Genomic DNA, 15,507 nt, shown 5'->3' with positions numbered 1-15,507 from the left:
CTGATAAGAGGTTAAGGAGTGCCCTGCATTGTCCTGGTGGGAGACAATGCAAGGAATAAAGCCCGCATGGCTCCTTGTCACCATCTATTCATATTTCCAGAGCGTTAACCCTGAGGTGATTCCTTTATCATATTGGAAGGCACCAGAGCCTTCATTAACCACAAAGAGGGCACACCCTGTGCATGTTGTAGTGTGCAGAGGCAAAGTGTGTCTGCCTTAATTATGCTTTTTATTCCTGAACACCCCAGAACTGGGCTGGAGGGTGACAAGGGAAAAGTCTGGGTTGGGTTTTCCCTTGCTTCTTCAAGGAAAAACTAATATGGTCATCAACATGTACTGAACTATCTGCCTTTTCCTTGTGAAAGTTCACTATTGCAGATAAGGTTGCATGCAGAAATTTTCCTGCATGCTGCTTGGGAATAGCAGCAGATAAGTTGGAGCCTGCAGCAAAGATGAGCATGTTAGTGTCTGTTTACAAATCAAATATCTGCCTGGCATGGCCTGCCCTGGCAGCAGAGCCGTGTGTGCACTAAAATTAAAGAGGAGGCTGGAAAGGGAGGCATTCCTTGTGTTCTGGGCTGGTCTCATTGGTTCAGCAGCATGTACCACTACTGTGCTGCTGGCATGGCAGCCAGCACAACTACAGTAGCACATTGTGCACTGGTGGGTAAGAGATCAACAATAAGGGACTGGAAAAGACCACTTTCCATAGAGAGGTTTTTAGAAGGCTAAATATTACCAAAATAATTTCACAAAGCTATATAATCTGGAAAGCAACTGAAGTGACTGCTGTTGATCTGCTGCCAGACCTCATGGGGTATTGCTTTCCACAGGCTGCTGCAGCACATTCGGCCATGTTACCCCATCCCATAATTTTTTTCTGCCATAACTGAGCTTGCTATTTGTGCTGATTTGAAAGTTAACCATGCTCTCAAGCAAGCAGAGGGAAAAGTGATTTTACTGTTGCTATGTGGTAGAATGGCCAAATGCTTGCATGTATTTTTGGGGTGGTACAGAGTGCTTAGACTTTAAATTCTAGCCAAGGGTGTTCAGGTTTCTAAGCTTGCCTCTGTGCCTGGCAGCAGCTCCTCTGGTGTTGTCAGCCCTGCTGCCAGGGATGTTGTGATGTCCTGGAGGGGACAATATGGCAGCCTGTTAGTCTGAAACTCCCACATTCATTTAAAGTCAAAGATATTAAATGTTGGTAAAAGGCCCCCAATGCATGGAGCATTTTCTCTTTTTAAAGCAAAGAAACCCTGTGATGTCCTCAGCTTATCCTGCCTTGCAGTTTGGAGCAGTAATCAGCAGAAAGGCACTGTTTGTAGTGCTTCCAGGAGCTGTGCTGGTGCAGAAGCCTGTTCTCCACATTCAGTGTCCATGTTTTTTTTAGAGTTTGACACATTCTTGTTGCTTATTGGGAAGTTTGCTTCTAGTTTCACAGGGGAAGAGGAGGGTTTGGGCTTTTGCATTTATTTTCTTGGCATTTAAATATTTCTCATCTCTTCTGGGATGCTGTGCTCTGTGTCTTGTGGTCTCTGTTCATAATTTAAGAGTCTTTCTTTATAGTAGAATATGTGCAACCAGGCCCACCTTTATTCAGTTGACTCATGTATGAAGACCATCTCAGGGTACCTTGGTGCTGAGCACAGCTCTGCTGTGTTTATTAGAGGATTTTGTCTGTCATGCTTCTGATTCTCCATCCTGCTCCCCTGCTTTCAAGTATCTGGGTGATGAAAATCACGTTGTCAGTGTTGTCTTGTGTTTCATGGCTTCTGGTATAAGACTGTTTAAGCATGCTGAGCTATTTCTATCTCCCTGAAACCAAGCATCAGGGGATGTGTTATGTGTAAGGGTATGTGGTTGTAAGGGAGTGTGGATTAGGTGACTTCTAAGGCTTCTGCTACTGTGTTTCTCCATCCTTCTCATTTTTGTTCATCTTATGTTCCCTTGAGCTGGTGAGCTGCTCTTGTGTGGCCTCTGGATCCTGATCTTCCTGTTTGCTCCCTTCTCTGACCTGGTTATGGTACAGCTTGTCCCTAAATGCTGTTGTTGAGATTTTCTTGGATGGCTTTCATGATGCCCCTCATTTTGCAAGCACCTCTACAACTTACTTCTTCCACAGTAGCTGAGACCTCAATGTCCCTTCCTACATGGCTCAGATCATGTTCCCTCAGAAATCCCTCCTGACCACTCCTGCCCCACTGTTCACCTCCATCCCTAGGAGACCTGGCAGTGGCTGCCCACTGCTCCTGGTGTCCATCCAGCCTCCCAGCTAGGCTACACCTCCTTCAGCTGCCTGTTGTGCATTTTGCTGTGCAGGCAGCCCTTGGCTGCACCTGCAGGCTCTTTTGGCTACCCTGGTTTGGTGCTGCTGCTCGTGCACAGCTGCTGAGCTCATGCATGCCTCTAATGCTTCAAAATAAAGCTTTGCCCTCTTCCAGCAGTCTTCTACTACTGCTCTCTGCATCTTCTTGCCATCCTTAGCTCTAAATAGAATGTTCATTCTTATCCAGATGCCATGAGCAAGGATTTCAAGATCTGTGACTCCCTAAATATTCAACAGGCGAATAACCAAGATTTCTTAGTTCCTCTTACACCGCCTCCTCTTTCTTTCCATGTCAAGAGCAAAGCACTGAAGTAGTCTTTCCCTCAGCGCCTAAAAATCTAATTCCCCTTCTGTTGAGCTGAGTATTTAGCTATGAATCAGTGAAAAATCAGAATGAAGTGTGCATTCATACAGGCATATACTGGGATTTACACTCCTACTTCCCTTATTTTAAACAGTGTTGGCTTTTTAAATGTCAAAAAATTTAAATTTCAAGTTTTTTTAAGGAGAAGGAGTTGTTTTGACAAGGGAACATAGTTTGTTGTACAGTAAATGTGAAAGTGGTAAATGGCACACAACTTCTCCATGCTGTGCAATATTCTTCACCTTTACTCTTAAATTTTAGTGCCGCAGATTGTTTTTATTAACGTTCAGGGAAACATTGCTGTAGAGAGTTACAGTACTTTCAGCAGAGGATGGCTTGTGCAACTACTTATGGAGCAGCAATGAAACACAACTTGAGCCACTTATTCAAATATTTGCAGTGCCTGTTCAGAGCATAAGAAAGAGGTTGCATCAAAACTGAGTCCAGGCTTCTGGAAAACAGCAGGTTTGTGTTGAGGGGTTTTTCTTAAGGCCAAGTGCATCAGTCTAGTCTGGTGTAACCAAACTGCTCAGATCCTTGCTCAAGGATGACTTTTGCAAAGGACAACTCTACTGAATAAAAGGACAGCAAACACCTCAAGACCTTATATCATCCACATTATTTAATATTCCCCTTTTCCTCTATGAATCCCAATGCTTGTAAGAAATGAGGGTAGGTTTTTTCAGATCTGTATAACTACAGAGTGATAATTACTGCAGAGTCAGTGCAACAGTGTAAACTTGCTTCCTTTGTGATTGCATTTCTTTTGTTTCCCCTTTAAAATTAGGGAAAACATTCTAATTTTATTAATAATGTGGTTGAACAATAAGCTTCAACATTTGAGAGCTTGCTGGGGACTGAATACATTCTGCAAATGGAAAGCTCACTGCTTTGTAGAAGGCCCTGAATGCAAGTAGATGGAAGTGACGATCACTCTTACACCCTAGGTATAATAACTCATTTAATTGTGGCCCTTTCTCTTGAATTGTTCCAGTGATCTTACTCTTTATTTGACTGCTCCTTCAAAACTGACTCTTAAAAGTAATTCACAGTTCATAAGCTGTCAGCTAATACTCAGCATTCACACTCTGAATTTTGTTTTGCTACATATAGGTCAAATGCTATTAACATAGTGCATCTCTTGAAATCTTAATTTCTAGTTTAGATAATTGCATTCAAAAATTGTGGCTATTTGTAAACATCTTCTTAAGCCTTACCTGTCAGATTAGTGCATGAGTTGGCCTTAATACCGGGATTCTTTAAGGTAGACTGGAAAATCTCACAGATCTTGGTAAATTTGTGTTTAACAGAATTTCATTATAATATTTCTTTAACTTTAGAGTGGATTTTAGTAGCTTGGTTTTGAGTGTTTAAAATATGTACACCTTAATTTTGATGACTGAGTGATTAGGTAGCCACTAGATTGCGTGTTTTACTTCAGAAATTTTCTGCACTCAAAAAACCCATGTTTCCCCTTTGCTCCAAGGTTCATGTTTTTGGAGTCTGAAGGTTTTGGCAGCATGTAATTGTTGTTGTTTGCTAAGCTTTCATCTCTGTGTTAGCACTGTGGAAACATTTACTGTGGATTTTATTTCAATTCAGTTTTGCAGCTCAGGTAACTCAAGCACTTGAAGATGGTGTACTTGTTCCACCAGGATCACTCCACGTTATAAAGTGTGTATAATTTTGCTTCTGTTTGATCCCCAGGCTTCAGTTCTTGAGTCTTTCCTGCAACTCCTCTCCACTTACTTTTTTTTCAGTGCCCAGCCCTCACAGTAGGGACTAGGTAAGGTTGCCCTCTTTCCCCTCCCCTTTCCCTGGAAACAGCCACACAAACTAGGAGAGGTGGGTTAAAAAAATAAAAAGGAAAAAGTCTTCTCTAGCTGTGGGGATTGACTTGGGTAATTTCAGGTATAGCTGTTAGAACTGCTTGGGTGACTGGGCTGCCCTGTTCCAGGACAGCAGCTGATGGTCTGCCCTCAGGACAGGAGTTTGGTCATGCCAGCCTGTCTAGGGAAGTGAAGTGCATGGTGTGCACTGACGGCTACAGGGAAAGTTTTGGATGAGGATATCCAACACCCATGTGCCTGGAAGCCTCTGTAGATGCAAACAGCAACTCCCTCCCTTCAGCAGTCTCCTGTCAGAGCCTCATTGCTGGGAGGCCAAACCTACACCTCTGCTCCACAGCAGTGCTGTCCTCAGTAGATCTGCTGGGAAGCCGAAGGCACGGCATGCATCCTATGGATGACCATTTCAGAAAGGGAGAAGGGGAATCTTACAGCTCCAGAAAAATGCTTCGATCTTTTTATAGTTTTTCCTGGTTATAAAGAGATTCGAGATAGTCATGAAGTGGTTGTTAAGGACTTATCTTTTTCCTGAAAGCTTGTCATTTTGCATCTTGTGCACAATAGAGGGAATGTCTCAGACGTGATCTCCATCTGAGTTATAATATACTACTTTTTTATCTACATTAATCTGTGAACTAAATCCATTTACAGGATTTTCCTCTGTGATTCCCTCTATCATTTTTGGATCGTTGCAAGCAGATCTTAGCAGAAATTCTTAATGTTAAAATATGAGACAACCTTCCCAGGAAAGATTTCCCTGGTATCAAGCTCTGGCTTGGCTCTTTTTCCACAAAACACAGTCATATCTGTACCAGAGGGAACACTTTTCATACTTTTCATGTGGCCCCTTCTTGAAATTATGCCTGTGCCCTTGTGGAGAGATTTCTTGGAATTTGTAATTGTTGATAGGTTCCAAAAGATGATTTGAAAATTGATTTTTTAAGTCTGACAGATATTTGTTATAATTGCAGGATTCCAGCTTTACAGAAGGCATTTTTTGAATGCACAAACTATTATTGTGCTGAAACTATAAATATCAGGCTAGCACCAGCCTTGTAGAGCAGTAATGAAGTGGCATCAAGACTTTTAAATAGCTACAGAAAATAGCTTTTAAAAGTGCTATTTTTGCACACACAGACAAAAGAGAGTAAAGTGTATAGGAGAAATACAATTTTCCCTGATAAAGCTCACAATTAAAAAGAACACATTTTCTGTAATGACATGGAGGTAGCAAAATTGAGAGGACTGAAAGGATGGAGGGGACAGGAAAAAACATGTATGTTTCTGTTCTAGTTTTCATGGCCTAGAACAGGACATGGCAGCTTGCACTGCCAGGCTGAGCCACAGCCTTCCTGATGGAGACCAGTGCTTGGTGCCTTCACAGGAAAGGGCCAAAACTGCCAATAAGACACTGGTTGCATCTTGGTATAGCCCTGTGAGTAAAGCAGAAAAATCATCCTTTATCCCAATGTCTTTTCCAAACATTCCTTTAAGATTTGCTGGTTCCCTTGCTTTTGTGTAGTCTATCATTTAATCAGAGTTGAGTAATGAGTGTTCAGCAGATAGTAATGCTTTTAAAACTGTTTTTTTCTTTCCCTTTGGCAAACTACAAATGACATGGTAGAAGTAGTGAGGAGTGTTTCCACTTAAGCTGGCCCCCCCAGCTGGAGAGGAGGCAGCTGAACACGAGCTGGTGCTGCTGCATCCTGCTCTGTTTCACAGCCCCCATGTGCCAGCCCGGCGCTCCCTCCCTCCCTCCCTCACACCGAGCCCAGAAATGTCCTGGTAGCCTGTCTGCCCCAGGAGGAGGGGCCCCAACAGTGCCCACAAGGAGCTACTGGAAATGGGGATTTGGGGATCAGCTCCATAAAACAGCAGCTCCCGCCTTTAAGGACCAATCAGTGTGACAGTGCTTTCTAATTTCTGGAAATAAGGATGGGTACTGAATCAGGAGTGTTAACATTAGTGTTAACCTGGTTCATAAACTCCAGTGTTATCTGCAACTGCTCTTGAAGTTACACCTTTAGTGTGAAGAGAGGGGAGATTAATGAAGTATTGCAGCAGATATTGTGAGGTGCTTAATTGTGTTCAGATAATGTTGCATAAATACTTATTCTCTGTGTTTTCAAACTTGTTTTCATTTAATTTAGATGAAGGGTGAATAGAAGCTGCCAATTTGGCCATCTCTACATGATTCGTTATTTCATAATACCTGTATCATATTCCCTCTCACTCCTTTCCAAACTGAATTATCCTGCTCCCTTTAATCTCTTTGTGAAGGAGGCCACCCATGCATCTAATAAGCGAGGTTTTTTGCTTTTCTCTTAAACATGTCTCAAGTACATTTTTTAGCCTTGCAAACCATTTAATGCCATTTGTCAGCCTTGATACTATGATTTTTCTTTCTCCATCTCATGCATCTTTAGCATAATGTACGCTAATCTTTCTTCCTTATCAGACATTAAAGAGACTATTTCCAGCTTAGGGTGTAATGTGGGAACATGAAAGCACATGAGAACTTTTTGTGTTCTGTGTTCAGCACCTGGGCTAATCTTGTAGCCCAAAAATTTCTTTTGAAATTTCTTCTATTTTCAGAGCTTTATTAGAATATTCTCTCAGTGAATTTTTCTATTGTATGAGTTTTTTTTAGAAAAAAGGAGAGGGGAGGGAGTTTTGATACTGATGTTATCTGTAATGATTTATCATGTTGCTTATACTTGTTGGATTCCTTTTTTTTATTTAGAAACCAACCTTCTATTGGTAAATCATAGTAATTATACTTTAAGCAATTTCTGACTTAGCAGATTCAAGGCAGGTACTTTTAAATGCTATTTCATATTAGTGTGGTTTTAAAGCATTTAGCCCTCTCTTTCCTTTACCTCTTTAAATATACAGGGATTGTGTGTGTGTGTGTATATATAGATATATATATATAACAATTTAAATGGCCCAGCAGTACTATCTGGAAATACTTAAACACATATGGGATGTGGAGTTAGTTATAATAGTTGTACTCACAGTTGCACATGATGTTCTACCTGATACCTATTTTCAGTTGCTTTCTATGTTTTGCTTAATTCAAACACTGAAATTGAAATAGTCCACAACATCCCTTACCTCCTTATTTCTTTTAATTGAGCATTTCAGAAGTTCCACAGTTACACCAAGGGAAATGGGGACCTGCTGTTTGCTCTTAGCCCTGTAGGGAGGGATGTTGGCTGGGGCCAGAGGGTGGCTCTGCTGCCACCAACAAGTCCAGCCTGTGCAGTGGAGATGAGCAGTCCATAAGAGCTGTGACCCAGTTATTCACCACACACTTTCTTAATTTGGTAGCAAGTCGAGGGCTTTGAGGAAGACAAACCCTTTTGGTTAAGGGGAATTGAATTTGTTGCCATGGCAAACTGAATCCTGCACGTTCTGGTCTCTGGTGCTGTGCTCCCCTCCCTAAGCAGAAGTTGCTATTAGTTGCTAACAGTGCCTTCAGCTTGTCTTGTGATGAGCCTGAGGTCTTTCCTGCAGAAGTGCTGTGTTCCCCTTACTACCAGAAGTGGCACTGAAGCTGCCCTTTGAACACACAGACGTGCTGAGCACTATGGAAAATCAAGCCCTTGGTGTCCAAATTGGTCACTCAATTAGTAGTTCCTTTGACAATTTTGTCTTTGTTCTCTGTGGTTCAGCATTACATTCTTAAAACCCTGGTAATGCCACCTAAACAGAATTGTATTATAGGGTAAACTTATTATTAGTTTTGAACATTTGGATATAACTGTAAGTTCCCAGGAGAAGAATTCACTCCAGGGTTTGTATGGGATGTGGTAAATAAGCCAGAGTTATTGTTTTCAGGCGCTGCCTTTCTGGTGTGTGCAAACAATGACTTCAGCAGCTTCCAGGCTTATTTTTCTGATTCTTCCAGACTATGGTCATGGTTTCATGAGACAGTAAACTGGGTTTTGGAGGGCCTACAAGATGAAAAACACCATCACCACACGCTGCAGCGCATTGAGCCATTGCAGATTGGCTTTGCCTATTCAAATGCCTTCACGAGGTTTTGGAAAAATAACTGGCAGACTGAATTGGGTATTCCATGTCCATGCTGCTTTGCCTTTACAAGGAACCAGCATGCTCTGACCCTTTTGGTGAAAATGGGTAAAGCTGCTATGTTTGGGCTGTGTGGGGTGGCAGTGATGCAGAGAGGTGAGTGGTGCACTGGGTGACCTGGAGCTGAGTTCACCTGTCCACCACAGTCTGCCTTCAGGCAATGCAGTGTTATCCAAGTTACACCTTTCAAAAATAACCCTCAGGAATTTATTAGGGTCTTCTTCAGTTTAATTTTCCTTCTAAAGCTATGCCAGCTGGGATCCTTGTTGGGAATATTGATTTTTTTCTACCAACCAAAAATAATGCCAGACTGAAGGTGCTTTGGGGAGCCTTTTTGCCACAGTCAGTTGTTGGCAACTGATGTGGCTGTGAGAGGAGCAAGGTAATATCACACCAAGTCACAAAATGCCAGGTCTGCTCCTGCTGCACTGCAAATTCTACTACACCAGGGCCTGGTGGGGGCCACATCAGACTAGTTAGGCTCAATTAATGTGATTAATGGAAAAGGACATTATGGTGATTTTTTTTTTGTTTGTTTTTTTTTGTGGACTTAGGTATATCAAGAAAGTACTTGAAATATGGAGATGGCATTCATGGTTCAGCCAGGCTCAGTATCTGTGATATCAGCACTACTTTTTACCCCACCCACATCCTCTTTTCATTACCTGGTTCTTTAGTTTTCCTTCATCCCCCTCAATTAAATCAAAATTTTTTGTTTGTTAGATCACATTGTACACTCAAAGTCTTTGCAGTCAAACATTTCTATGTGGTTTTTCAACTGAATTACCCTAATACTTCTCTTTTAGCCTCTGCTAGTTATGATTTCAGTTGTGTTGTCTAATTTTAATTCCTTGTCAACATGACACAGGAGTCATGGAAACAAGGGGGTGGTGGTGGTGGTCTAGTGGATTTGGTCTACATGGGAGGAGAAAATAACTTCAGGTTCTCCAGCAGCAGTGTGACGTTCCTGTCGCTAAGTGCATGTGTGAGAGAGAAACAGTATGGATAACTGTGCTTACAGACCAGATGTCTTGAGACTAATTTCCTTACAGTGTACAGCAGAAGTCCTACAGCACTATGAGATGATGTGTATAAAATAGTCTGTTCTGAAAGTGCAGAAAACTGCTCGGATTTGTTCAAAAGTGCTGCTTCTAAACCTGTGAAATCTGTACGAGAGCTGCGGTATTTTAACGTGTGCATCGAGCTCTCGGTTTCACTGAAGAGTAATGTTTCCTTCCTTTTTTTTCCATGTAAAGCAGCCTTGATTTGTGGGGCTTGGTGTAGGGTAATGCTGTTTATAATGAAGTCAGAATTGGCTTTTAGAGCCTGATGAATGAAAGTCCACAGTATAAGACTGCAGCTTTTTGTGAGAGAGACATCTGTGCTATAACAAGAGCAGGAGACCCAATTTAGACAACTGCTAGAAGGAGGGCTCAAGAAAAGGAAAGACCTTTTTTTTTTCTAGCTTAGATTAAATATTTGTACAAATAAACTTTTCAGCTGCTCATCAGAATTGCTGCTGCACCACCAACTTGGCTTTGAATTTTGTTCTGATTGCCCAACAAGGCTGTACACGAAGAGTGTTACGGAAGAGCAGCTCAAACAAAACATGTTTGTTTTGCAGCAGAACTATGGGCTTTGGACTAGAGAGAAAAATTTGGGGAGAGGGAAAAGATAGCGAGAGACATATGAAGAAGTGAAAGATGTGAATAGAAACTGACTGTTGCAGTAAATACGTGTAAAACAAGAAACATGTGCAGGAATTGAGTTCTGTGTTCTGAAAGTGAGTTACAATAGAGGATCTGGCTTTGAATATGACTGCAATGACTTTTCCCCACTGGATCAGCTGGTTCAGTTAAAAGTGTTCTCACCCATGAAGCTTGCTCCTCACACTCACTCACACATACCCCAACTGCTGCTGGAACTTTTGTACTAGTGCATTTTTATTTAAAAGGCTACCTCTGGAGTGTTGATCACACTTTAAGTCCTGCTGCATGAGGCTGATGGTGATGAAAATTCAAGTTTCTGCTGAAGACAGTGCTGTAGAGAGCAAGTGTCTTTGACCAAAGAGGATTGTTTCTCATTTTGGTTAAAGCAAGCTCCAATCCTTTGAGGAAACTTCTCATAAATCTGTTCAGTAAAGCAACTCTTTTAAAAACATGGGAACCCAAATCACTTGGATTAAAGCCCAGATGGACACTGTCTCTGACTGAAATGGATCAGAAGAGGATTAAGGAGCAGCATGAGTGGAGAACTCCTGCTGGAGAAGGGTGGGATGCTGTACATGCCATTCTGGGCTACTCCTCAGCATTAACAGCCAAGCAGTCTTGGGGTTCTTAGGCTCCTGGGGGTAGATGCAAGGGATAGTGGTGAGAAGTTTCTGATGGCTGATCACAAACATGCTGAAAGTGCTTTTTTGAGAAAATGTGTCTTTTAACAGTTGTGTGGATTCAGCTTTAAAGTATTTATTTTATTAGTGAAGATGATGACTTTAATATGTGGGTTGCAATATAAAGCCCAGAATATAAGTTGAATATAGAAATACCTTACAAAATATTGATTAATTATTAGCAAGCAAACTTTTGTGGTACCTTTGGTATTCTAGCACTCTTTGCCTGTATGAATAAGGATGAAAATGAAATTCTGTTTTGAAATGATGGAGCTTTGGGGGCAGAGTGGCCGTGAGTAGTGGTCTGCACAGTTCAAACACAATCACAGCTAAGCACACTTGCCCGTGTTGTGGCACGGTCTGCAGTGTAGGGCAGCACAGGTTGGCATAATATAGGGACAAAGGAATTGCTTTATCAGACTAATGAACTCTTTGGTATCTTATTTCAGCTAAACATCCCAGAAAGGATCTCTAAGCCAGGAAAAGCTTTGCTTTTCTTGTTTCAAATCCCTGACCACACCTGGGGTTCTGTTCACCCACTGGTTTCAGTGGCTCCCTTAAGCAGTCTGTGGAAGAAGGTTTTCCTCTAATCTCATGCTGTGGCTCTCTTGGCTTCTGTGAGGTACAGCTGCAGACCTGCAAGACCTCACAACTCTCCCACTCATCTGTGCCAGTGTTTTAATTGTCTTAAAGGGATCTTCCAGAGATTTTAATTTGTTTTAATCCCCTGGAGCATCTCTGCTTCAGTAATATTTAGCAAATTTCAGCACAAACATTCACTTAGATTCCAATTGTCAGATCCGAGGAGCAGCAGAAAAATTATTTTTTAGGGGATTGAAAAGGGAAATTCTCAGACTAAGCTAATCTCTACTTGTAGAATGAGAGGACAATTAACAACTTGTCTATGAAAACAAAACTCTTGCCAAGAAAACTTTACTAGAGTCTCTACAAGAAGGATGGGGAAATTCTGCAGTTAGAAGCAATAATGCATTGCTCAAACTTGGTGAGCACTGAATTGCCTTTTAAATACCTGGTTTGAAATGTTACATTTGAAACATCTCTGTACAGTTTAAACTTTAGTAGGTGGTAAAGAGTGGAAATTGCACTGATATAATTTGTCTTTGGGTTTGGCATATAAAATACAGTTGTAGTAAAAGTATGTGGTAGATGGATATATTATAATTTAGGAATTGTAATCTCATGGAGATGTAGTCTGAATTTTACATCTTTACATTTTTAGGGACTGGGGGTTTGTGCACACTTGATTGCTGGTTCTAGCAAAGGGAAGTGGCACAGATGCTTTTTTATGCCTACTGCTTTCCTTTATCTTTGCTTCTTTGTTTTGTTCCTTTCCCTAAGGGGTTTCCTCCCTTTCTTACTTACATTTCTCCTTAAGAGATTACCTGAAGAAATGTAATTTTGGTTACAAAAGGGAGTGCAAGCTTGCTTTTTCACTTCTTGGTGTAAATTGTGAACCTTTCCAGCATCAGTTAAATTTGAGACAAAATGTTAGGATGCAATACACTACAATGCTGCTGCACTTCTGTCTGTGCTAGTTACTGCCAGAGTCACCATTTTCTGCAACATTATTTCTTACCAGGAAGAAAATAAAACTCTATACCATGTGAATTTTAGATGTGGTACAACTGTGGGTGTGTTAATGCTTTTACAGGAATACTCTGACACCTTGATTTTTCTCCAGAAGCTTGTGTGTTTCCCCCTTCTTCATCCTCCATTTGACAAGAATAAAACTATGCAAAATGCAACTACTTAATTTAGGTTTCTTTTGCTACTTGTCATATACATTTACCTGTTTCTTCCTAGCTTTCTACCGAAGGAAAAATTGTGATTTTCAAATAATGGTGAGGATACTGTTGTGAATGGTTCCTCTGGCATGGTGATCTTCAAGAAATCTGTCAAAATAATTGTGAAACAGCTCTTCATATGCTGGTTTTTCCTGTTACCTTCTCCACACAGACAATTCTTCACTAAGGAAGAGAATGACACTTTTATGTACAACCTAAGTGTGTTGGGAGGAAAAACCCCAATAGCTCCAAACAGGGACAAAGATAGATATATGTTCTTGTAATACATGGAGAAAGTTTTATTTTGGATTTGCTGTCCTCTAACTTTTTCTGCCTCTCCTTTAGCCCCCTCTGAGAACAGTGACCTTTTTTTTTTTTTGAAGGTTTATTTTTATTGAAGGTTTATTTTCAAAGTTTGGAATGTACAGTGCAGCGTGCCTTCCTGAAGTTATACTTTGTGTTTTCACATTAATGAAATTTTAAATGCAGATTTTCTGACATGAGAGAGAAAAAAAGCAATGTATGCTTGTTCTTCCTGGAATAATAATTTCTTCTTTTTTGGAATGACTCTCTTAAATGATCTATATTTTCCTAATAATTTAAAAGATTCTGGTGGTTTTTAGATTTTTGTTTTGTTAATCTGCTTTGAAATTTAAATCTGTAATTTCTTTTACCTCTTATAGGTGCTGGATAGTTTGTTAGCTCAGTATGGAACTGTGGAGAACTGTGAGCAAGGTACTGTTACTACTCTCAATTTGCTTTTAAATTTGAAGTGGGAAGAGAGTGCACACTGAACTTACCCTCCTCCTGTTGCATTTTCCTTTCTAGTGAACACTGACACGGAGACTGCAGTTGTAAATGTAACATATGGCAATAAGGACCAGGCTAGACAGTAAGTATCTTTTTTAGTTGTTTCTGTCACTAACTTGCATTTTGGAGTTCATGTTGTTGTGACTTTGCTTCTGATCATGTCACCATTTTAACAGTAAATTAAGGCTTGACTTTTAAGAAAGTTTGGTGTAATTCACCTTAATTAACAATTTTTAAAATCAGCTTTTCTTTCATTTTGATAAAAAGTAAATTAATAATTTCAAAAAATTGAAAAAACTTTTTTATTGGGGAGAGCAGAAAATTAATTTGCCAGTTGGGGAGGATAGGAGTTATTGTTTAATGATTTTTTAGCCACATTTCAGTAATGTCCTCTTGCAGTGTTCATTGTTTTGTGACTGTTTCTTAACAAACAATCATAGCAAAAATAACAGGGGAAAAATATGTAGCTGCTAACCAGAATACAGGACTTTTTTGTTAGAAAATTTAATGCTGCTTCCCAACACACAAAAGGCATAATATGCATACCTAAAATAATTTATTTGGTATTTTTGAAATTTAGGCTGCCTACACTTTATGCTTCCCTATATCTTGAGTGATTGCAAACTTTTAATTTAGATATTAAAATTTTTTGAGTGTTTTAGTTAATCGTTGTTTGTGCGTACTTTTCCTTTTAAAATCAGTATTATGTACCATGCTAAAGGTTTAATTTTGCTTCTCTACCACAAAAAAAGGACTTGTGTGGCTCTTAAGTTTTAACCTGGTGACATAAACTTACTACTTCTCTTTCTAGTCATAGCAGGTCAAACAAAACCAAACTCATGGAATAGCCTACCGCAATCTATTTTAACTTTGAAATTTCTGCCACCTTGTGGCAAACTACAACCAGCAGTTAAGATGCTGGGTGTGCTTATGGTATGCATTAATTCAAAATTACAAATGAAATAATATTTGTACATATAATTAAGTAATTATCATCTGTGCGTAACTTGAATGCAACACATGTATTTAATCTTTCAAAGCATTAGGTTACTTGTAAATGTATTATAAACAAATGTGATGGGAAACTTGTGTCAGTGGTATCTCCTGTGTATGCTGGAACCAAAGGAAATGATGTTTTCTTGAATTCACTGTTTAATTTTTCTCAAAACCTGAATTGTTCTAAGAAGTTCTTCAGGTTCTACTGTTGCTTTTGATTCTGCTGCATAGCAATTAAGAAAGGCTGTATTTCTAGGTCTGAAGAAATCATGGTGCAGTGTTACAGATTAGTACTACATGTGCCAGTTTCTCCTTTGAAAATATAAGGAAGTGCTAAAAATACCATGGAAAGAAGTAGAATATATTTTTTTGAGCTGTCATCTGTGATGTGGGTTCCTGGACTTGTCCACTCCCTTCTGAAGATGAAAACAACAGTTTCTTCCCCAATTTTAGGTGCTAAATTTTAGGGTCAATCCCAAGGAAATGCTGGGATAAGCAAAGACTCTGAAGAAGTGTCTAAGATGATAAATTTTTTCTTTTTCATAAGAAACCTTGTGACACTGAGAGCCTGTTGAGTTTGAAGCAGGCAAATTGGCATGCAGCATGGGTGTTGTAGGGCAGCTGAAGCAATGCAGGTTGAACGATGGCAGCTTGATTCCTTGGAACAGGTAGAGAAAGTGGAGGAGCATTGATTTGCATTTGTGAATGGTTTCACATGACACAGGTTTTCTAAGCAGATGAGTCCATATTATGTACAAAAAATATTAGCTCAGATTGTCTGAGTTTGGGAGGTGTTCTTGCAACTGTTTAGAAACGCCTAGGACAAGTCTCTAGATCAAGGTAGTTTTAGGGAAAAAATTGTGAGGAATTGG

General features: G+C 40.1%; 1 protein-coding gene across 1 annotated transcript in view; it reads left to right on the top strand.

Moving 5' to 3' along the window:
* The window catches only part of IGF2BP3 (insulin like growth factor 2 mRNA binding protein 3), a 112,438-nt gene that overhangs the window by 56,083 nt on the left and 40,848 nt on the right, over positions 1 to 15,507 (top strand). Inside the window, exons 5-6 of the mRNA XM_064704477.1 lie at positions 13,513 to 13,564; positions 13,658 to 13,721. Coding sequence (XP_064560547.1) covers positions 13,513 to 13,564; positions 13,658 to 13,721 — 116 coding nt within the window. The remainder of the gene's footprint in view (positions 1 to 13,512; positions 13,565 to 13,657; positions 13,722 to 15,507) is intronic.

This window comes from Zonotrichia leucophrys, chromosome 2 (genome assembly GCF_028769735.1).
Source record: "Zonotrichia leucophrys gambelii isolate GWCS_2022_RI chromosome 2, RI_Zleu_2.0, whole genome shotgun sequence".
Lineage (NCBI taxonomy): Eukaryota > Metazoa > Chordata > Aves > Passeriformes > Passerellidae > Zonotrichia > Zonotrichia leucophrys.
Note: the sequence above shows the minus strand (reverse complement) of the source record. Positions and strands in the feature narration are given on the sequence as shown.